The 24554-nt window shown below is 50.3% G+C and overlaps 1 protein-coding gene across 1 annotated transcript in view; it reads right to left on the bottom strand.

Annotated features, from left to right (window-relative positions):
- Positions 1-24126, bottom strand: part of LOC140729816 (tumor necrosis factor ligand superfamily member 13B-like) — a 137206-nt gene extending 113080 nt beyond the window's left edge. The window contains exons 1-4 of the mRNA XM_073050028.1: positions 24112-24126; positions 23868-24015; positions 12135-12182; positions 7872-7984 (exon numbers count right to left, since the gene is read on the bottom strand). Of these exons, the coding sequence (XP_072906129.1) occupies positions 7872-7984; positions 12135-12182; positions 23868-24015; positions 24112-24126 (324 nt within the window). The remainder of the gene's footprint in view (positions 1-7871; positions 7985-12134; positions 12183-23867; positions 24016-24111) is intronic.
- Between the last annotated feature and the right edge of the window lie 428 nt (positions 24127-24554).

The following is a 24554-nucleotide window of genomic DNA, read 5'->3' as shown; positions in this document are numbered from 1 at the left end:
GGGAGACACTCCCTCAGTACTGTCCCTCTGACAGTCATTCACTCCCTCAGTACTGTCCCTCTGACACGGAGACACTCCCGCGGTACTGTCCCTCTGACTGTGTGACTCTGCCTCAGTACTGTCCCTCTGACAGTCAGACAGTCCCTCAGTACTGTCCCTCTGACAGTCAGACAGTCCCTCAGTACTGTCCCTCTGACAGAGAGACACTCCTTCAGTACTGTCCCTCTGACAGTGTGACACTCCCTCAGTACTGTCCCTCTGACAGTCAGACAGTCCCTCAGTACTGTCCCTCTGACAGTCAGACACTCCCTCAGTACTGTCCCTCTGACAGTGTGACACTCCGTCATTACTGTCCATGTGACAGTGTGACACTCCCTCACTACTGTCCGTCTGACAGTGAGACACACCCTCAGTACTGTCCCTATGACAGTGTGACACTGTCTCAGTACTGTCCATCTGACAGTGAGACACTCCCTCAGTACTGTCCATCTGACAGTGTGACACTCCCTCAGTACTGTCCCTCTGACAGTGTGACACTCCGTCAGTACTGTGCATCTGACAGTGTGACACTCCCTCAGTACTGTCATTCTGACAGTGAGACATTCCCTCAGTACTGTCCATCTGACAGTGAGACACACCCTCAGTACTGTCCCTATGACAGTGTGACACTGTCTCAGTACTGTCCATCTGACAGTGAGACACTCCCTCAGTACTGTCCATCTGATAGTGTGACACTCCCTCAGTACTGTCCCTCTGACAGTGTGACACTCCGTCAGTACTGTGCATCTGACAGTGTGACACTCCCTCAGTACTGTCCCTCTGACAGTGTGACACTCCCTCAGTACTGTCCCTCTGACTGTGAGTCACTCCCTCAGTACTGTCCCTCTGACTGTGAGTCACTCACTCAGTACGGTCCCTAGAACAGCTAGACACTCCCTCAGTATTGTACCTCTGACAGTGTGACCCTCCCCAAGTACTGTACCTCTGACAGTCAGACACTCCCTCAGTACTGTCCCACTGACAGTGTGACACTCTCTCAGTACTGTCACTCTGACAGTCAGACACTGCCGCGGTACTGTCCCTCTGACTGTGTGACAGTGCCTCAGTAATGTCCCTCTGAGAGAGAGACACTCCTTCAGTACTGTCACTCTGACAGTGTGACACTCCCTCAGTACTGGCCATCTGACAGTGAGACTCTCCCTCAGTACTATCCATCTGACAGTGGAACACTCCCTCAGTACTGTTCATCTGACAGTGAGACACTCCCTCAGTACTGTCCATCTGACAGTGTGACACTCCCTCAGTACTGTCCCTCTGACAGTGTGACACTCCCTCATACTGTCCATCTGACAGTGTGACACTCCCTCAGTACTGCCCATCTGACAGTGAGACACTCCCTCAGTACTGTCATTCTGACAGTGAGACATTCCCTCAGTACTGTCCATCTGACAGTGAGACACTCCCTCAGTACTGTCCCTTTGACAGTGTGACACTCCCTCAGTACTGTCCATCTGACAGTGAGACACTCCCTCAGTAGTGTCCCTCTGACAGTGTGACACTCCCTCACGACTGTCCCTCTGACAGTGTGACACTCCCTCAGTACTGTCCCTCTGACTGTGAGTCACACCCTCAGTACTGTCCCTCTGACTGTGATTCACTCCCTCAGTACTGTCCCTCTGACTGTGAGACACTCCCTCAGTACTGTCCTTCTGACAGTGTGACACTCCCCCAGTAATGTCCCTCTGAAAGCTAGACACTCCCTCAGTACTGTACCTCTGACAGTGTGACCCTCCCCAAGTACTGTACCTCTGACAGTCATACACGCCCTCAGTACTGTCCCACTGACAGTGTGACACTCTCTCAGTACTGTCACTCTGACAGTCAGACACTGCCTCAGTACTGTCCTTCTGACATGGAGACACTCCCTCAGTACCGTCCCTCTAACACGGAGACACTCCCGCGGTACTGTCCCTCTGACTGTGTGACAGTGCCTCAGTAATGTCCCTCTGACAGTCAGACACTCCCTCAGTACTGTCCCTCTGACAGAGAGACACTCCTTCAGTACTGTCACTCTGACAGTGTGACACTCCCTCAGTACTGGCCATCTGACAGTGAGACACTCCCTCAGTAGTGTCACTCTGACAGTGTGACTCTCCCTCACTACTGTCCGTCTGACAGTGTGACACTCCCTCAGTACTATCCATCTGACAGTGGAACACTCCCTCAGTACTGTTCATCTGACAGTGAGACACTCCCTCAGTACTGTCCATCTGACAGTGTGACACTCCCTCAGTACTGCCCATCTGACAGTGAGACACTCCCTCAGTACTGTTCATCTGACAGTGAGACACTCCCTCAGTACTGTCCATCTGACAGTGTGACACTCTCTCAGTACTGCCCATCTGACAGTGAGACACTCCCTCAGTACTGTCATTCTGACAGTGAGACACTCCCTCAGTACTGTCCATCTGACAGTGAGACACTCCCTCAGTACTGTCCCTTTGACAGTGTGACACTCCCTCAGTACTGTCCATCTGACAGTGAGACACTCCCTGAGTAGTGTCCCTCTGACAGTGTGACACACCATCAGTACTGTCCCTCTGAAAGTGTGACACTCCCTCAGTACTGTGCCTCTGACAGTGAGACACTCCCTCAGTACTGTCCCTCTGACACGGAGACACTCCCGCGGTACTGTCCCTCTGACTGTGTGACAGTGCCTCAGTACTGTCCCTCTGACAGTCAGACAGTCCCTCAGTCCAGTCCCTCTGACAGTCAGACAGTTCCTCAGTACTGTCCCTCTGACAGTGTGACACTCCGTCAGTACTGTGCATCTGACAGTGTGACACTCCCTCAGTACTGTCCCTCTGACAGTGTGACACTCCCTCAGTACTGTCCCTCTGACTGTGAGTCACTCCCTCAGTACTGTCCCTCTGACTGTGAGTCACTCACTCAGTACGGTCCCTAGAACAGCTAGACACTCCCTCAGTATTGTACCTCTGACAGTGTGACCCTCCCCAAGTACTGTACCTCTGACAGTCAGACACTCCCTCAGTACTGTCCCACTGACAGTGTGACACTCTCTCAGTACTGTCACTCTGACAGTCAGACACTGCCGCGGTACTGTCCCTCTGACTGTGTGACAGTGCCTCAGTACTGTCATTCTGACAGTGAGACACTCCCTCAGTACTGTCATTCTGACAGTGAGACACTCCCTCAGTACTGTCCATCTGACAGTGAGACACTCCCTCAGTACTGTCCCTTTGACAGTGTGACACTCCCTCAGTACTGTCCATCTGACAGTGAGACACTCCCTGAGTAGTGTCCCTCTGACAGTGTGACACACCATCAGTACTGTCCCTCTGAAAGTGTGACACTCCCTCAGTACTGTGCCTCTGACAGTGAGACACTCCCTCAGTACTGTCCCTCTGACACGGAGACACTCCCGCGGTACTGTCCCTCTGACTGTGTGACAGTGCCTCAGTACTGTCCCTCTGACAGTCAGACAGTCCCTCAGTCCAGTCCCTCTGACAGTCAGACAGTTCCTCAGTACTGTCCCTCTGACAGTGTGACACTCCGTCAGTACTGTGCATCTGACAGTGTGACACTCCCTCAGTACTGTCCCTCTGACAGTGTGACACTCCCTCAGTACTGTCCCTCTGACTGTGAGTCACTCCCTCAGTACTGTCCCTCTGACTGTGAGTCACTCACTCAGTACGGTCCCTAGAACAGCTAGACACTCCCTCAGTATTGTACCTCTGACAGTGTGACCCTCCCCAAGTACTGTACCTCTGACAGTCAGACACTCCCTCAGTACTGTCCCACTGACAGTGTGACACTCTCTCAGTACTGTCACTCTGACAGTCAGACACTGCCGCGGTACTGTCCCTCTGACTGTGTGACAGTGCCTCAGTAATGTCCCTCTGAGAGAGAGACACTCCTTCAGTACTGTCACTCTGACAGTGTGACACTCCCTCAGTACTGGCCATCTGACAGTGAGACACTCCCTCAGTACTATCCATCTGACAGTGGAACACTCCCTCAGTACTGTTCATCTGACAGTGAGACACTCCCTCAGTACTGTCCATCTGACAGTGTGACACTCCCTCAGTACTGTCCCTCTGACAGTGTGACACTCCCTCATACTGTCCATCTGACAGTGTGACACTCCCTCAGTACTGCCCATCTGACAGTGAGACACTCCCTCAGTACTGTCATTCTGACAGTGAGACATTCCCTCAGTACTGTCCATCTGACAGTGAGACACTCCCTCAGTACTGTCCCTTTGACAGTGTGACACTCCCTCAGTACTGTCCATCTGACAGTGAGACACTCCCTCAGTAGTGTCCCTCTGACAGTGTGACACTCCCTCACGACTGTCCCTCTGACAGTGTGACACTCCCTCAGTACTGTCCCTCTGACTGTGAGTCACACCCTCAGTACTGTCCCTCTGACTGTGATTCACTCCCTCAGTACTGTCCCTCTGACTGTGAGACACTCCCTCAGTACTGTCCTTCTGACAGTGTGACACTCCCCCAGTAATGTCCCTCTGAAAGCTAGACACTCCCTCAGTACTGTACCTCTGACAGTGTGACCCTCCCCAAGTACTGTACCTCTGACAGTCATACACGCCCTCAGTACTGTCCCACTGACAGTGTGACACTCTCTCAGTACTGTCACTCTGACAGTCAGACACTGCCTCAGTACTGTCCTTCTGACATGGAGACACTCCCTCAGTACCGTCCCTCTAACACGGAGACACTCCCGCGGTACTGTCCCTCTGACTGTGTGACAGTGCCTCAGTAATGTCCCTCTGACAGTCAGACACTCCCTCAGTACTGTCCCTCTGACAGAGAGACACTCCTTCAGTACTGTCACTCTGACAGTGTGACACTCCCTCAGTACTGGCCATCTGACAGTGAGACACTCCCTCAGTAGTGTCACTCTGACAGTGTGACTCTCCCTCACTACTGTCCGTCTGACAGTGTGACACTCCCTCAGTACTATCCATCTGACAGTGGAACACTCCCTCAGTACTGTTCATCTGACAGTGAGACACTCCCTCAGTACTGTCCATCTGACAGTGTGACACTCCCTCAGTACTGCCCATCTGACAGTGAGACACTCCCTCAGTACTGTTCATCTGACAGTGAGACACTCCCTCAGTACTGTCCATCTGACAGTGTGACACTCTCTCAGTACTGCCCATCTGACAGTGAGACACTCCCTCAGTACTGTCATTCTGACAGTGAGACACTCCCTCAGTACTGTCCATCTGACAGTGAGACACTCCCTCAGTACTGTCCCTTTGACAGTGTGACACTCCCTCAGTACTGTCCATCTGACAGTGAGACACTCCCTGAGTAGTGTCCCTCTGACAGTGTGACACACCATCAGTACTGTCCCTCTGAAAGTGTGACACTCCCTCAGTACTGTGCCTCTGACAGTGAGACACTCCCTCAGTACTGTCCCTCTGACACGGAGACACTCCCGCGGTACTGTCCCTCTGACTGTGTGACAGTGCCTCAGTACTGTCCCTCTGACAGTCAGACAGTCCCTCAGTCCAGTCCCTCTGACAGTGTGACACTCCCTCAGTACTGTCCCTCTGACTGTGAGTCACTCCCTCAGTACTGTCGCTCTGATAGTGAGTGACTCCCTCAGTACTGTCCCTAGAACAGGTAGACACTCCCTCAGTACTTTCCCTCTGACTGTGAGTCACTCCCTCAGTACTGTCCATCTGACTGTAAGTCACTCCCTCAGTACGGTCCCTCTGACTGTGAGACACTCCCTCAGTACTGTCCCTCTGACAATACGACACTCGCGCAGTACTGTCCGTCTGACAGTGTGACCCTCCCTCAGTAATGTCCCTCTGACAGGGAGACAATCCCTCAGTACTGTACTTCTGACAGTGTGACCCTCCCTAAGTACTGTACCTCTGACAGTGAGACACTCCCTCAGTACTGTCCCTCTAATGAGTGACACTCCCTCAGTACTGTCCCTCTAATGTGTGATACTCCCTCAGTACTGTCCCTCTGACAGTGTGACACTCCCTCAGAACTGTCCCTCTGACAGTGTGATACTCCCTCAGTACTGTCCCTCTGACAGTGTGACACTCCCTCAGTACTGTCCCTGTGACAGTCAGAGAGTCCCTCAGTACTGTCCCTCTGAGAGAGAGACACTCCCTCAGTACTGTCCCTCTGACTGTGAGTCACACCCCCAGTACTGTCCCTCTGACTGTGAGTCACTCCCTCAGTACTGTCCCTCTGACAGTGTGACACTCCCTCAGTAATGTCCGTCTGAAAGCTACACACTCCCTCAGTACTGTACCTCTGACAGTGTGACCCTCCCCAAGTACTGTACCTCTGACAGTCAGACACTCTCTCAGTACTGTCCCACTGACAGTGTGACACTCTCTCAGTACTGTCACTCTGACAGTCAGACACTGCCTCAGTACAGTCCCTCTGACATGGAGACACTCCGTCAGTACCGTCCCTCTAACACGGAGACACTCCCTCACGACTGTCCTTCTGACAGTGTGACACTCCCTCAGTACTGTCCATCTGACAGTCAGACACTCCCTCAGTACTGTCCCTCTGATTGTGAGGCATTCCCTCAGTACTGTCCCTCTGACTGTGAAACACTCCCTCAGTACTGTCCATCTGACAGTGAGACACTCCCTCAGTACTGTCCCTCTGACAGTGAGACACTCCCTCAGTACTGTCCCTCTGACAGTGTGACACTGCCTCAGTGTTGTCCCTCTGACAGTGTGACACTGCTAAGTACTGTCCTTCTGACAGGGACACACTCCCTCATTACTGTCCTTCTGACAGTGTGACACTGCCTCAGTACTGTCCCTCTGACAGAGTGACACTCCCTCAGTTCTGTCCCTCTGACAGTGAGACACTCCATCAGTACTGTCCATCTGACAGTGAGGCACTCCCTCAGTACTGTCCCTCTGACAGTGTGACACTCCCTCAGTATTGTCCCTCTAATGTGTGACACTCCCTCAGTACTGTCCCTTTGACAGTGTGACACTCCATCAGTACTGTCCCTCTGACAGTCAGACTCTCCCTCAGTACTGTCCCTCTGACAGTGTGACTCTCCCTCAGTACTGTCCGTCTGACAGTGTGACACTTCCTCAGTACTCTCCCTCTGACAGTGGGACACTCCCTCAGTACTGTCCCTCTGACAGTGTGACACTCCCTCAGTACTGTCCCTCTGACTGTGAGTCACTCCCTCAGTACTGTCCCTCTGACAGTGTGACACTCCCTCAGTCTTGTCCCTCTGACAGTCAGACACTCCCTCAGTACTGTGCCTCTGACAGTGTGACACTCCCTCAGTACTGTCCCTCTGACAGTGTGACACTCCCTCAGTACTGTCCATCTGACAGTGAGTCACTCCCTCAGTACTGTCCCTCTGACAGTGTGACACTCCCTCAGTCTTGTCCCTCTGACAGTCAGACCCTCCCTCAGTACTGTGCCTCTGACAGTGTGACACTCCCTCAGTACTGTCCCTCTGACAGTGTGACACACCCTCAGTACTGTCCCTCTGACAGTGTGACACTCCCTCAGTACTGTCCATCTGACAGTGTGACACTCCCTCAGTACTGCAAGGACGGTGCAGCCTGGACAATGTACTTATATTCTGGAGTGGGACTTGGCCTAGATCTTGAGGAAAATGGTCACGGAAAGACAGTATATAAATTTACTCTTTAGTTCTCTGTCCTTATCTTTGTTGATTTCTCTCTCTCAGACACACACACTCTGTCTCTCTCTCTCTCTGTATCACTGTCTTTCCTATTCCTTCCATCCCAGGATTTTGCCAGTTTCTGCCCCTTGCCCCTCCTTCTCAGACTGGGAATACACACACCATACCTGGGTATATATGAAGTAATATCCACTGCCTTTAATGGAGATCGTATTGTGGTTCTGCTCAATGGATTTGCCGGTGTGGACAATCTTCTGCCAGTGAATTATTGTCACATCACCTGTAATAAGAAGCCAGGGGTGTAGAACAACATGCCTATTGCCGGTCTCCCCAGCCTCCCTCCTATGATCAATGTTCTCTTGTCCCTGAGCGAGCAGTCTGCCCGCACTTGGAGTTTTGAGAGCAGTTTTGGGCCACTCATCTTGGAAAGGATATGTTAGCATCGGAGAGGGTCTGAAGGAGATTCACAAGTACCATGCTGGAAACAGAAGGGTTAACAATGAGGAGTTTTTGAGGCTTCTGGGCCTGCACTCGCTGGAGGTTAGAAGAATGAGGGGCTGGAAATCTCAACCTACCAAATATTGAAAAACCTAGATAGAGTGGACGTGGAGAGGATGCTTTTAGTTTTGGGGAATGTGGGACCAGAGGTCACATCATCAGACTATAAGAATGTCCCTTTAAAACAGAGGTGAGCAGGAATTTCTTTAGCCAGAGGGTGGTGAATCTGTGGAATTCATTGCCACAAATGGCTGTGGAGGCCGTGTCATTGGGTATATTTAAAGCAGAGGTTGATAGGTTGTGTATTAGTAAGGACGTCAAAGGTTACGGGGAAAAGGCAAGAAAATTGGGTTGGGAGTGGTAATAAGGCAGCTGTGATCGAATGCAGAGCAGACAATGGGCTGAATGGCCTAATTCTGCTCTGATGTCTCATGGTCTTGTGGCCCCCTCTCGTAGTTCTCCTGGAGCAAGTGGCTACCCCAGACTCTGACTGCAGGCATACTGGTGACGTGGGATGCAATATAAGGAGCAGAATTAGGCCATTTGGCCCATCGAGTCTGGCTGATCTATCTCCCTCTCAGCCCCAGTCTCCTGCCTTCTCCCCGTATCCCTTCATATGTCTTACAAGGAGGGGCTGATCATGCTCAGGCATTTCTCTTTGGCGTGAAGGAGGCTGAGAGCACCTGGATAGATGATAAGAGGCACAGAGCAGATGGCCAACACCTTAACCCCAGGCGGGTAAATGGCCAATATCCAGGGACATCCACTCAGGGAGAGTTACGGGAGATGTGAGTGTCTGGAAGGCAACGCCAGGGTGATGGTAGAGGCAGATACCTTAGGAACATTCAAGAGGCCCTTAGACGGGCACATGGTGCCAAGGATTCATGGAGTGTTGTGGGCTATGTAGGAGGGAATGTTACACTGAGGGTGGAGTAGTTTGATATAGGTTGGCACAACATCATGGGTCGAAGGGCACGTCCTATGCTATACTATTCTATCTTCTATAGGTACAGCAGTCTAAGCTAAATTTACCCCTCCCTGCCATCCATCTTCTCTCCTCTCCCTGCAGGGATATTATTTGTTCAGTCACGTCATTCTGTGCCCTGTGGTGTTCCCTTATCCTGATTTAGCTGCTGCGCCACCATTAAATTCTTCCCCTTCCCCTCCTCCCTCCAATATTAGGCCCCCTGATTACATTTTGGGTGTTGTGACTCTCATTGTTTACATAGTCCCATTCCCAAACTCCCTGGGGTACTCAAACCTTCACACCTATGCCAACTATTTGAAAGGCTGATCCACTTAATCCTCTTTCTGTGCCCTTCTCCTGGAACGGCTGGAACAGGAATGTAAGAGTACTGCACACGAGTCTTGGATCTATACATATAGCTAGGACGGCCAAGACTTTCACACAGTACTGTGGTAACTTTATGTATTACACTGTTCTGCTGCCACAAAAAAAACAAATTAATGACATGTCGGTGATGATAAACCTGATTCTGATCTGGGTCTCTATTGTGGACTGAGAGTGGGAAGGGGGCAGGGAGAGGGGAATCATGGTTGGAAAAATGGGAAGGGAGGGGGGAGGAGGGAGCACCAGAGGAGGGAATAATGATCAATAAACCAATTGTTTGTTTAGGTAAACCCGTGCCACCAACTTCCCCCCACCCCACCACTGGCACTCCATCTCTGCTATCTGTCCCATCCCACAGCCCACCCTCACCTTTCCCGACTAACTTTGCTTCCCCCAGATTTACAAACTTGCTCTCCATTTCACATTGACAAATACAGTACTGTGCAAAAGCCTTAGGCACCCTAGCTACACGCACACACACACACGCACACTCACACACGCACACACACACTCACACACACACACTCTCTCACACACACACACTCTTTCACACTCACACACACACGCATGCACACACACTCACACACACTCACACTCACACACACACATACTCACACACACACTCACACACTCTCTCACACACACACACACTTTCGCACTCACACACACACTCACACTTTCACACTCTTTCACACTCACACTCACACACACACATACTCACACACACTCACACTCACACACACACACTCACACTCACACACACACACTCACACTCACACACACTCACACTTTCACACTCTTTCACACTCACACACACATACTTACACACACTCACACTCACGCACTCACACTCACACACACATTCTCACACACTCACGCACTATATATATATGCACAGAACTGAATGTATGTGACACAATCAGCATATTTGCTGATACTATTGAATTAGGGGATCTTGTTGATAGTGAAGCGAGTTACAATGAATCACAAAGAGACGTTGGCCAGTTCAGGAGATGGGCTGGGGAACGGCAAGTTAGATTAATGTGAGCTGATGCGTTTTGGACATTCAAAACTAGGTTAGGGCCTATATCGTGCATGGTAGGGCACCGATGATGGAACAGAGGGACCCAGTACTACAGATGCATCGTTTTCTGAATGCAAGCAGACAGGTTGGTGAAGAAAACATCCAGCAGGCTGGCCTTCATCAGTCAGGGCATCGAGTTTAGCAGTTCGGACACTACACTGTAGTTCTACAAGCTGTGGGTGAGGACACACGTGGAATATTGTGTATAGACCTGGTCCCCCTGTTATTGGAAAGACAGTCAAATGGGAGAGGGTGCAGAAGAGATTTATGCCTGGACCAGAAAGCCCAAGGCCAAGCGCAGTCCGTTCTCCCTGCGGCCATGTGGGTTTCCTCTCCCATTCCAAAGACACATGGGTTAGGGTTAGTGAGTTATGGCCGCTTCTGTTAAAGGAAGTGGGCAGTCTTTCTTCTCAAAGTCAAAGTTCAAAGTAAATTTATTATCTAAGTGTGTAAGTGTCACCGTATACTAACTTGAGATTTATTTTATTGCAGGTATTTACAGGAAAAAATATACAATAAAATTTACCAAAAACTATCTGTAAATAAAGACTGACAAACAAACCAATGTGCAGACTGCGCGAATAAAAATAATACTGAGAGCATGAGATGTAGAGACCTGGAAAATGAGTCTGTCGGTTGTGGAGTCAGTTCACCGTTGGGGTGAGTGAAGTTGTCCACGCTGGTTCAGGAGCCTGAAGGTTGAAGGGTAATACTGATCTGAACCTGGTGGTGTGGCACCTAATGCCCCTGGACCTCCCGCCTGATGGGAGTAGTGAGGCCTGGATGTTAGGCTCCTTGATGATGGATGCTGCTTTCTTGTGACAGTGCTCTTTGTAGATGTGCTCAGTGATGGGTGGGCCTTTGCCTTCGATGGGCTGGGCTGTGTCCATTACTCTCTGGCTTGGTAAATGGACTGAAACGGCTTGATCAGTGTTTTGCAAAAGGTTGCGAGTCTCCCACCCCTGAAGATCACGCACTAAATATACGAAAGCACTTCCTCAATCACACCTCCACCCCTCAACTCCTGGGACTTTTTCCTTCCTAAATAAGCACTCCCCTTCCTCTCCCACCTAAACTCCCTCCTCCCCCATTTACCTCGCTCTCCCATCTAACAGTCACCCATCTTGCGTATAGTCCTGTTTACCTCACTTTCTCTCATCTCTTCCATCGTACATAGTATTCTCAAACTATTTCCCCTTTCCCCTACCCTCTCCCATCCCTCCCTCTGCACTTTCCTGTCCTCATGCCCCTCCCCCAGTCTCCCCTCCCATGTTATCCTTTCTCACCCATCCTTCCCTATTTCCCCCTCCCCCTTTCCTCTCGCCCTCCCTGCATATCTACCTCTCTCTCTTAGACCCTTTAACACCATATCCTTCTCTCCTACTGTCTTTAGTCCTCCTCTCCTACCCCTGCACATTCACTCCCCCCATGGACCGCCTCTCCCGACGGGTGCCTTGGTAGACCTGCTCTGTGTCTGTCCGAGCTACCGTGACTTACCTTGGGACGAGATAGACAAGGGTACCAAATGCAGGAGCGAGCGTCTCCCTGGTTACAACGAGAACAGGCAACAGTTAGTCCATCCCTCCCAACATTGTTCCACAAGCCCGACGAATATCGGAACAAGATTGGGGCATTCATCCCGTCCTCACCACCATTCGGTCACACCTGCTTTCCCGTAGCTCTTGACCCCCTCCCCACCCCTTACCAATCAAGACCCTAAGGCACAGGGAGAATTAAGCCCCTTGGCCCATTGTCACTAATCACTGGCTGCCCATTTCCTTTCCCCCTCCTGAACCAGTATCCGGTAATTTGTCCCATACGCATGAGACATAGGACCATAATTAGGCCATTTGGCCCATCAAGTCTGCTCCACCATTCCATCATGGCTGATTTATTAACCCTCTCAACCCCATTCTCCTGTCTTCCTCCTGTAACCTTTGACGCCCTGACTAATCAAGAGCCTATCAACCTTCACTTTAAATATACCCAATGATTTGGCCTCCCCAGCCGTCCATGGAATGAATTCCACAGATTCACCTCCCTATAGCTGAAGAATTTCCTCTTCATCTCCATTCTAAATGGACACCCCTCTGGTCCTAGACTCGCCCACCAAAGGAAACATTCTCTCTACATCCACTCTATCGAGGCCTTTCAGCATTCAGAATCAGAGTCAGGATCTGGTTTATTATCGCTGATATATGGCGTATAATTGGTTCAGAGTCAATACACTGAAAATTACTATGTCACAATAAGAAATGCACAGAAAAATAAAGAGTGCAAAAAGAGAACAAAAACAGTGAGGTGGTTTTTTCATGGGTTTGGAAATCTGACGGCCAAAGGGAAGAGGCTGTTCCTGAATCGTTGAGTGAGTGTCTTCAGGCTCCTGCACCTCCCTTCCGGATGGTAGCAATGAGAAGAGGGCATGTCCGGGATGGTAAGGGTCCTCAACGATGGATACCGCTTTCCTGAGGTGCTGCCTTTTGAAGATGTCCTGGATGGTGGGGATGCTGGTGCCTACGCTGGGGCTGGCGGTGTCCCCCGCCCTCTGCAGCTTTTCCTGATCCTGCACATTGGAGCCGCCGTACAGACGCTGATACAACCAGGCGGAGTACTCCTCACCATATATATTGCGAGAGTCTTTACCAACCCCTCCTCCAGCACTCAGTCAAGTATGCTGCTGACATTCCCTCTGTTGTGTCTGTGCACAACTACGTATCAATTAAATAAAATCATCCACGCTGGAGATGGTTTAGCTGCAGCAAGGGAGAGCAGGAACAATGCATTTGCGTAGACAACAGCGCGTGTGCAGACAACAAATCAATACCTGGTGCTAAGGGTGGTGGTCATTGCTCTAAAATAAATAGATCCAAACATTACACTTCCTAACCCTTTAGATTAATGCAACATAAAACTATAGTTCAGTTTCCCTTACGTAAACCCATATTCCAAATAAACATGCTTTCACAATAACAGTCCATAACCAACTTCACAGTTATAAAGTTATATTTGGGTGCTGCTCTGTTTCTTTCAGGATAGCCCCTCTGGACGTGCGGAGTGGCATCAGGTTTGGCCGGTGTCTTGTCTAAGACAATGTTCTCGGTTTCCAGTGTCGCATTGTTGTCAGTGACATGATCATCATTGAGAGGTAAGTCTGGTGACTGTGATATGTCTGTCTTGTTGGATGTAGTCGACTCAAATGTGTCCTTTGGTTTACAATATAGTATCTGGTCTACATGACATCTCCAGGTATGATCTCCAAAATTCACTGTGTACATCAGCGGTCCAGTTCTTGTAGCTATCCTACCAGGTATCCACTTGCCTTCTTAGTAATTATTTATAGTTTTATATTGCTATATTTCTACACTATTCTTGGTTGGTGCGACTGTAACGAAACCCAATTTCCTTCGGGATCAATAAAGTATGTCTGTCTAATCACCTGCTGGGACTTCCTGTCCAATCCCGAAGCTCCTTGCTGCTTCACTTGGCAACTAGTTGAACTATTTATTCAGTACTTCCCTCCAGAGGTCTATGTGAGATCTCAGATTCCAGTACACGAACAGCATTACAGGTGTTTGATTTGTCGTCCCATGATCAGTGTTACGATGCACAAAAAGGAAGTTGTCCACCTTGTGCGGTCGAGAAATGTCCTCCTCGTCCATCGCTTTAATGGACTTCTTGAAGGTTTGGATAAACCTTTCAGCTAACCCGTAGCTTGTGCTGGGTGGTGAGGAGCTGACTTGAAATGTCTGATGCCAATTTTCTTCATGAAGAGTTGGAATTCTTCTGATGTCTGTTGTGGTCCATTGTCACTCACAATTTGTTCTGGTAAGTTATTTCTGGCAAGGAGAGTCTTCAGGGCAGAGACAGTCTTTGCTGAGGTGGTTGACTTCATTGGTATAGCCTCCAGCCACTTAGAATGAGCATCCACAGCAATCAGAAACGTGGAGTCCATGAACGGCCCAGCAAAGTCAATATGTACACTTTGCTGTGGTGAAGACGGCCACTCCCATGGGTGCAGCGTGCCTGTGGGGGTGCATATCCCTGGCCACCACACGTAACTCCAGGCCAGGCTCTTCACCTTGACTGTACCTAGGTGTCCTTCATGCACATTTCCTAACATGCTGGTATGCAGTTTAGAGGGAACCACAACACGAAATCCACACATCAGGGTTCTTTGACGTACCGACAGCTGGTCTCGTCTCACTGAGAACTCTGGAAACGCAGGTTCACCATGACCTGTCCATCCTTGAACATTCATGTCATGGACTTTTGACAATGTCGGGTCAATCCTTGTTTCTCTTTCTATTTCAGAATTTGTTACCAGCAACTGATCCACCAATGCTGTGTGGAATACCTCTGCTGGGCCACAGAATGGACATTTTCTTCTCCAGTGGCCAACAGTGGAAGACATGACAAGCCATCAGCGTTGCTGTGTTGTTTGGTAGCCTTGGTATCGTAAGTGTGGGCTCCTAGGAAAACTGACCAATGTTGCAGCCGGGTAACAGTCATCACTGGAATTCCCTTCCTGGCATTGAAAGCAGACATAAGGGACAGGTGATCTGTCACTAGAGTAAATTTCTGTCCATTGAGGTAGTGGTGGAACCTCATTATTCCCCATATTAGACAAAGGGCCTTACAGTCAATCTGTGCAAAGTTGTGTTTTTCGCTCGTCAGTGATCTGGAAGGAAACAAACTGGCTCCAATGCCATAAAGGGACGCATCGCATGCCAGTCTGATGGGCAGAGATGGGTCACAATGGGTGAGCAGTTCATCAGATGTTATTTGTCTCTGTTTCCCTGAATGTTCTTTCGCATCTTTCTGACCAATCGCACTTTGCTCCTGTCTGTAACAGTGCATTCAATGGGTGAAGCATTGCAGCAATGCTTGGGAGAAACCGGTGATAGTAGTTTACCAGGCACAAGAATGACCTGAGTTGTGTCACATTTTCTGGTATGGGTGCCTGTCACACTGCTTCAATCTTCTCTTGTGACTTATGTAAGCCGGGTTTGTCAATGACATGTCCACAATATGAGATTTTGTTCTTGAAAAACTCACACTTGTCTCTGTTCGCACACAGACCATACTCACTCAGCCTGGTGAGCACTTTGCCAAGGTTCTGGAGGTGCTCTTCATCAGTCTTGCCAGTCACGATGATGTCATCAAGGTAACATTGTGATCCTGGGATGTCTTGGAGCACTTGGTCCATTTCTCTTTGCCAAATTGCTGGAGCTGATGTGACGTCAAAGACAAGACGATAATACTGGAACAGTCTCTCGTGAGTGCTGATTGTGAGGAGCTTCCTGCTTGACTCTTCAATCTTCATTTGCAGATCGGCTTGTGACAAGTCAATCTTTGAAAATCTCTCCCCGCCTGCCAAAGATGCAAAAATGTCTTCTATTCGTGGCGGGGGATAGTGTTGAGGCTCACCTTGAAATCCCCCCATATGCAGACGGCTCTGACCTTCCATTTCTGGGTCACCGGTGCAATGGGCATGGCCCACTCACTCCACTCAACCTTAGAGAGCATTCCAGATGCCTCCAGGATCTGCAGTTCAGCATTCACTTCCGGATGTAGTGTGTAACCTTGTGGAATCTTGGTGTTGCTGCTTCACCCAGTTCAATTCTGCCCTTCATGCCTTTGAGTTTACCAATACCTTTCTCAGACACCTTTTCCTTCAGCTGTGCCAGTCTCTGGTTAGTGTTACCATTTGGGCTGCCGTTGCCTGTTGATGTCACACTGAGAGCTTCGATTGAGTGCCAGTCTAGTTGGATTTTCCTCAACCGTTAAAGTATGATAAGTGTTGGCCCTCCACATAAAGCTCTAACTGTTGTGTTTGGCCTCCATACATCGTACTTAATTTCAGTTTGCTTTTGAGAGACACTTTTTCACCTGTGTAGGTCTTTAGCATCACTGAGGTCTTCTCTAATGGTATCTTAGAGAACAGTCTGCTGTAGTCAGCATCTAGAACTATGGACAAAGCTGACCCTGTATCTAGCTCCATTTTCAGTTTTACACCAGACACTTCTATTGGGATCCAGATGATTTTGTGATCTGCTTCAGTTATACTATGTGGTTCTAGGCATGACAGTTCACCTTTGTCAGACTCTATGTTGTCTGATTCTGTTTTACATTCAGTAACTTTATGCATTTGCTAAGTTTTGTGTTTGAGACTTTTCACTCGGTTGTGCTTTTAGTCTGCCTTGCACACTCTCTCTACGTGACCTTGTCTGTGACACTTCCTGCAGATTTTTTTCTTTGACGGTCATTTGCATCATGGGAGGATTTGCCACATTGATAACATTTTTGGCTTTCTGCACCATTCAGGGACATTTTGTGCATTTTGCATTTACCCTCCTTTTCAGGAGTACTGCTGCAGACTCGTACAATACTGCGATGGTCAATGTCCATTCTAAGATTGGAGCTCTTCCACACCGTAGCCTCGTTTGAGTGCTTTGACTTTGCATGCCACGTACAAGCCTGTGCCTGAATGCATCAGAGCATCCATCTCTAAAATCACAGTTCTGGGAAAGTTTGTGCGCTTCTGCAAAGTATTCAGAAAGGCTTTCATCTTTTGACTGGTTCGTTTTGTAAAATGTAAAGTATCAGCTAATACCAGCGGTTTAGGGCTCAAGTCATTTTGTAAAGTTGTAACAAATTTGTTAAAGATCTTGCATGCCAACATTTCAGGGGTTACTGGGTTGTTTAAGGGACTGCGCATTCTTGGGTCCAAGAAGCTAAGAAGTGTAGAAGCTTCCTTTTGCTCCTCTATGCAGTTCGCGTTACAATACAGTTCAACCCTCTCGATATACGACTCCAAGCCCTCATTAGCTTTACCAAATTCATCAACTTTCCCAGCTGAAGTCATCGCCACATTATTTTCACTTTAAATTCAGTGCATCTTCAACTGTTACTCACGTGTTCCTTTGTTAGTGTCTGTGACGGCCTCCTCGTGTTGTTTAACTCTCGTTGTTTCGTCCCGCAACTGTCGATGCAGTTGGTGATGCTCTCTGACATCCAGGTTCGTACTCGTCAACAATTTGTTGTGTCTGTGCACAACTACACATACTTTAGATGAAAGCACACACTCGGGAGATGGCTTTAACTAGTGTGTCCAATCAGAAAGAGAACAGTGCGTACGTGCGGACAACAGGTCAATGTGTAGTTCTGGGGGTGTGGTCATTGCCCTAAAAGAAGTAGATCATACTCTACATCTTCTACATGATTGTATTGGTATGTTGGGCCCAGGACAGATCCTTTGAGATGATGATGCCCAGGAACTGAAGCCGTTCACCCTCTCTGCTGCTGATCCCTCGGTGAGATTCGGTGTGTGATCCCTCGGTGAGGATCGGTGTGTGATCCCTCGGTGAGGATCGGTGTGTGATCCCTCGGTGAGGATCAGGGTGTGTGATCCCTCGGTGAGGATCGGTGTGTGATCCCTCGGTGAGAATCGGTGTGTGATCCCTTGGTGAGGATCGGTGTGTGATCCCTCGGTGAGGATCGGTGTGTGATCCCTCGGTGAGGACTGGTGAGTGATCCCTCGATGAGGATCAGTGTGTGATCCCTCGGTGAGGACTGGTGAGTGATCCCTCGATGAGGGACTGGTGTGTGATCCCTCGGTGAGGATCGGTGTGTGATCCCTCGGTGAGGACTGGTGAGTGATTCCTCGGTGAGGATCGGTGTGTGATCCCTCGGTGAGGATCGGGTGTGTGATCCCTCGGTGAGGACTGGTGTGTGATCCCTCGGTGAGGATCGGTGTGTGATCCCTCGGAGAGGACTGGTGAGTGATCCCTCGATGAGAATTGGTGTGTGATCCCTCGGTGAAGACTGGTGTGTGATCCCTCGGTGAGGACTGGTGTGTGATCCCCCGGTGAGAATCGGTGTGTGATCCCTCGGTGAGGACTGGTGAGTGATCCCTCGATGAGAATCGGTGTGTGATCCCCTCGGTGAGGACTGGTGAGTGATCCCTCGATGAGAATCGGTGTGTGATCCCTCGGTGAGGACTGGTGAGTGATCCCTCGATGAGGATCGGTGTGTGATCCCTCGGTGAGGATCGGTGTGTGATCCCTCGGTGAGGATCTGGGTGTGATCCCTCGGTGAGGATCGGTGTGTGATCCCTCGGTGAGGATCAGGGTGTGATCCCTCGGTGAGGACTGGTGAGTGATCCCTCGGTGAGGACTGGTCAGTGATCCCTCGATGAGAATCGGTTGTGTGATCCCTCGGTGAGGACTGGTGTGTGATCCCTCGGTGAGGACTGGTGAGTGATCCCTCGCTGAGGACCGGTGTGTGATCCCTTGGTGAGGATCGGTGTGTGATCCCTCGCTGAGGACTGGTGTGTGATCCCTCGGTGAGGATCGGTGTGTGATCCCTCGGTGAGGACTGGTGAGTGATTCCTCGGTGAGGATCGGGGTGTGATCCCTCGATGAGGATCGGGGTGTGATCCCTCGGTGAGGATAGGTGTGTGATCCCTCGGTGAGGATCGGTGTGTGATCCCTCGGTGAGGATCGGTGTGTGATCCCTCGGTGAGGATCGGGGTGTGATCCCTCGATGAGGATCGGTGTGTGATCCCTCGGTGAGGATCGGTGTGTGATCCCTCGGTGAGGATCGGGGTGTGATCCCTCGGTGAGGATCGGGGTGTGATCCCTCGGTGAGGATCGGTGTGTGATCCCTCGATGAGGATCGGTGTGTGATCCCTCGGTGAAGATTGGTGTGTGATCCCTCGGTGAGGATCGGGGTGTGATCCCTCGATGAGGATCGGTGTGTGATCCCTCAGTGAGGATCGGTGTGTGATCCCTCGGTGAGGACCGGTGTGTGATCCCTCGGTGAGGATCGGTGTGTGATCCCTCGGTGAGGACCGGTGTGTGATCCCTCGGTGAGGATCGGTGTGTGATCCCTCAGTGAGGACTGGTGTGTGATCCCTCGGTGAGGATCGGTGTGTGATCCCTCGGTGAGGACTGGTGAGTGATTCCTCGGTGAGGATCGGGGTGTGATCCCTCGATGAGGATCGGGGTGTGATCCCTCGGTGAGGATAGGTGTGTGATCCCTCGGTGAGGATCGGTGTGTGATCCCTCGGGTGAGGATCGGTGTGTGATCCCTCGGTGAGGATCGGGGTGTGATCCCTCGATGAGGATCGGTGTGTGATCCCTCGGTGAGGATCGGTGTGTGATCCCTCGGTGAGGATCGGGGGTGTGATCCCTCGATGAGGATCGGGGTGTGATCCCTCGGTGAGGATCGGTGTTGTGATCCCTCGGTGAGGATCGGGGGTGTGATCCCTCGATGAGGATCGGTGTGTGATCCCTCGGTGAAGATTGGTGTGTGATCCCTCGGTGAGGATCGGGGTGTGATCCCTCGATGAGGATCGGTGTGTGATCCCTCAGTGAGGATCGGTGTGTGATCCCTCGGTGAGGGACCGGTGTGTGATCCCTCGGTGAGGATCAGGGTGTGATCCCTCGGTGAGGGACCGGTGTGTGTGATCCCTCGGTGAGGATCGGTGTGTGATCCCTCGGTGAGGATCAGGGTGTGATCACTCGGTGAGGATCAGTGTGTGATCCCTCAGTGAGGATCGGTGTGTGATCCCTCGGTGAGGATCGGGGTGTGATCCCTCGGTGAGGATCGGTCTGTGATCCCTCGGTGAGGATCGGTGTGTGATCCCTCGGTGAGGATCGGGTGTGTGATCCCTCGTTGAGGACTGGTGTGTGATCCCTCGGTGAGGATCCGGGTGTGATCCCTCGGTGAGGATCGGTGTGTGATCCCTCGGTGAGGATCGGTGTGTGATCCCTCGTTGAGGACTGGTGTGTGATCCCTCGGTGAGGATCCGGGTGTGATCCCTCGGTGAGGATCGGTGTGTGATCCCTCGGTGAGGACTGGTGTGTGATCCCTCGGTGAGGATCAGGGTGTGATCCCTCGATGAGGACTGGTGTGTGATCCCTCCGTGAGGATCGGTGTGTGATCCCTCGATGTTCCTCTCTCTTCTCTCTCTCTCTCCCCTCTCTCTCCTCTCTCTCTCTCACCTCTCTCCTCTCTCTCTCCCCTCTCTCTCCCTCTCTCTCTTTCTCCTCTCTCTCCCCCTCTCTCCTCTCTCTTCTCTCCTCTCTCTCTCCCTCCCTCTCTCTCCCTCCCCCCCCCCCCCCCTCTCTCTCTCTCTCTCTCTCTCTCTCTCTCTCTCTCTCTCTCTCTCTCTCTCTCTCATATATATATGTGTGTTTTGCACAGTATTGTACATGGAAGGGAGAGGTTAGAGGATTATGGGCCAAATGTGGGCAAATGGGACAAGCTTTGATGGGAAACCTGGTCGTCATGGACACCCGGGCTGCAGGACCTGTTTCCATGTTGTAAGACTCTGTGACTCTCGGCTGCTTGTGATATTATGAGGTCACCCCTCAGCCCCCTCTGCTCCAGGGTAAATGTCCCAGCCTCTACTGCCTCACAGGGTTAGGGTGCATTTGCTGGCGTAAGAAGCATGGAGTCTACACCCTCTACCCCCCCCCCCCCGCCCCGGCATGTACATGGACTGTATTGGTTGTTAATGCAAAAACATCATATTTCACTCTAAGATTCATTATAGCTCTGTGCAAAAGTCTTAGGCACATACAGTATATGTAGCTAGAGTGCCTAAGACTTTTACACAGAACCGAAGTAATTTTATGTATTGCACTGTACTGGTGCCACACAAAAAAAAAACAAATTTCATGACATGTGAGAGTGGGAAGGGGGCAGGGAGAGGGGATTCATGGTTGGGGAAAGGGGAAGGGAGAGGGGAGGGAGCGGGAAGTACCAGAGAGACATTCTGTAATGGTCAATAAATGAATTGTTTGGAATCAAATGGCCTTGCCTGGTGTCTCAGGGTGGTATGTCAACACCCTCACCACCCCCCCACCCTGGCACACCTTCACCATCCCCAGCATCCTCTGCTCCCACCAGATTTACAAACTTGCTCTCTGCTCCACATTAACAAATACAGTACCGTGCAAAAGTCTTAGACATCCTAGGTTTATATATATAGATGTGCCTAGGACTTTTGCACAATACTCTATATGTGAGAAATAGCCCGAATCTGTCATCTTTTATGGACCTCAAAGCCTTTCCAATTCCAGTAATGTCTTCTTCTGCCCTCCCCAGCTTAATGGCCTCCTTCCTATGGGACGCACACGATTCTGAGGGGTGCTGGCAGTGGACAGGAAGCTTCCTCTTGAAGGAGATCTAACACTAAGGGATCACTGTTTAAAAAGGAGTCTTCTATGTAAGGCTGAGATAAGTCAAATGGTTTTTACTCCCGGAGTCTCTGTAAATTTTTAAGGTGGCTGTGAATAGATTCTTTATAAGCACAATGGGAGTGGGAAGTGAATCATAGGTAGGCAGGAATGTAAACTATGATCTATTTGAAAGGTGGGTCAGCTCGATGAACTAGGTGTAGGAGGGGAATCACTTAACCACAGGAGCTCACTGCTCTGCTAGTCAATAAAATTCTGGCAAACACACACAAAATGCAGGAGGAACTCAGCAGGCCAGGCAGCATCCATGGAAGAGAATAAACAGTTAACATTTTGGGCCAAAGACTTCAACAGGATTGGAAAGGAAGGGTGAGGAAAGCAGAATAAGAATGTGGGGTGGGAGGGGAGGGGGCGGGAAGGAGTACATGCTCACAGGTGAAGGGGAAGGTGGGTGGGTATGAAACAAGAAGCTGGCAGATGATAGGTGGAAGAGATAAAAGGCTGAAGATGAAGGAATCTGATAGGAGAGAAGAATGGGCGATGGAAGAAGGGGAAGGAGGAGGGGACCCAGAGCGGGGTGAAGGGGTCAGAGGGGAACCAGAATAAGGAATGGAAAAAGAGAGGAGGAAGATGGGAGAAATTACCATTAAGTTGATTTTGATCTGGGTGGACTGGCTCTGCGGCCTGCAGTCAACGAATGATAAACTGAACTAAACTGGACATTCCTAGACTGTTTTAAGGACTCCGTGGTTTGATGTTTTATATTCTGTGCGTTTTTTTTCACTCGTTTTTGCCATTTGCGTGATTTGTTCTTTCTTTGTGCGTTGGGTGTTTGATGTTTTCTTTGAACAGGTTCCATGCTGTTTCTTTGTTTCGTGGCTGTCTGTGGGAAGACGAGTCTCAGGGTTGTGTACTGCATGCGTACTTTGGTAATAAATGTACTTTGCATCTTTAGAAATCAATGGTCGTGCCATCAGGTTGGAGGCTACCCAGGTGGAATGTGACGTGCTGCTCCTCTGCCCTAAGTGTGGCCTCATCCTGGCTGTAGGCAGAGTGAGAACAGAAGCTTGAATTGAAATGGGTAGCTACCGGGATGTCTTGCCTTTTGGGGCAGACAGACCAAACGCACTTGATCACCATAGATGTTGCTTGACCTGCTGATTTCCTCCACCATTTTGTGTGCATTGCTCAAGATTGCTAGCATTTGCTGAATCTCTTGTGAAGGAGGTTGTGGCCGATATTTTATACCTCAGTATCACGTTCCTGCACTAATCCCAAATCCCTTGGTGTCCAAAAATCTCCTCCCTCTCTTTAGTAAATTCCACCAACCTCATGGATAGAGAATTACAAAGGCTTACTGCTCCTGGTGAAGATATTTCTTCTCATCATTCTCCTCTCTGGCTGACTCCTGATTTTGGGACTGATTCCTGGTTTTAGATCACCTAGCCAGCGGAAGCATAAGTTCTACTCTCCACTTTCAAGAACTTTATGAACTTTGTACATTCCATGCAGGTTGTTCTAAACTCTGGTGTAAAGACTCAATCTGCCAAATATCTCCTCGTATGACCAATCCACCAAAACTGGTTCACTGCCCTTGAGAAAGATATTCCCTTTTCACCACCTCCAGAGATTATTACTGCCCCTGGGATTATTACTCTGCCTCCGGAGATTGTTACTCCACCCCTGAGATTGTTAAAACACACCTGAAGATTGTTACTCCACCCCAGATTGTTACCCCACCCACCAGATTGTTACCCCACCCCAGAGATTGTTACTACACCCCCACAAATTACTACTCTGCCCCTGAGATTGTTACACTGCCCCTCCAGGATTGTTACACTGTTCCCCACAAGGGTTTTACACCACCCCTGAGATTAGTACACTGCCCCCCTCCCCCAAGATCAACATGCCACCTCTGGGGTGCGTATTCCTCCCCCAAGACTGGCGACGAGAGGTGCCAACACGTACACACCCGATGGAGAGATGGCGGGTGGGAGCAGAGGCTAAATGTTTCAGTCCTCACATTTCTGTCTGTCTCTGGGCTTTGACTGGATGTCGCGCTCCACGCGGGCCGCTGGTTCCCCTCCCCAGGGGCTGGACTGAGCACCGGAGATCCCAGGGACGGCCCCGACGCTGGTGGGGTTCGTGGCGCTGCCGTGCACGATGGAGACCTGTGGGTACAGTCAGGACCTGACGTCACACAAATGTCCACACAGACACCTACCCTGCTGCCTCCATCCCAGACCCAAACACCAGCCAACACTCACCCAGCGAGGAGCCATCTCCCTGAGTGCTCTGACTGGTAAGCGGCAGCAGTAAAACTTCCTTTTATTGTAGTTTTATTTTTTATTTTTCATTTAAGAGATACATCATGGTAACGGGTCCTTGTGGCCCAACTAGTCTGCACCATCCCATTACACCCATGTGACCAACTAACCTGCCTATCCCCTCTCCTGGGTCCCCTCCTCCTTCCCTTTCTCATACGGTCCACTCTCCTCTCCCATCAGATTCCCTCCTCTCCAGCCCTTTACCTTTCCCACCCACCTGGCTTCACCGATCACCCTCTAGCTATCCTCCTTCCCCACCCCCCCCCAACCTTTTTATTCTGGCATCTTCCCCTTCCTTTCCACTCCTGACGAAGGGTCTTGACGTCGACTGTTTATTCATTTCCGTAGATGCTGCCTGACCCGCTGAGTTATGAGTGTTGTTC

The sequence above is a fragment of the Hemitrygon akajei genome, chromosome 6 (genome assembly GCF_048418815.1).
Source record: "Hemitrygon akajei chromosome 6, sHemAka1.3, whole genome shotgun sequence".
NCBI lineage: Eukaryota > Metazoa > Chordata > Chondrichthyes > Myliobatiformes > Dasyatidae > Hemitrygon > Hemitrygon akajei.
Note: the sequence above shows the minus strand (reverse complement) of the source record. Positions and strands in the feature narration are given on the sequence as shown.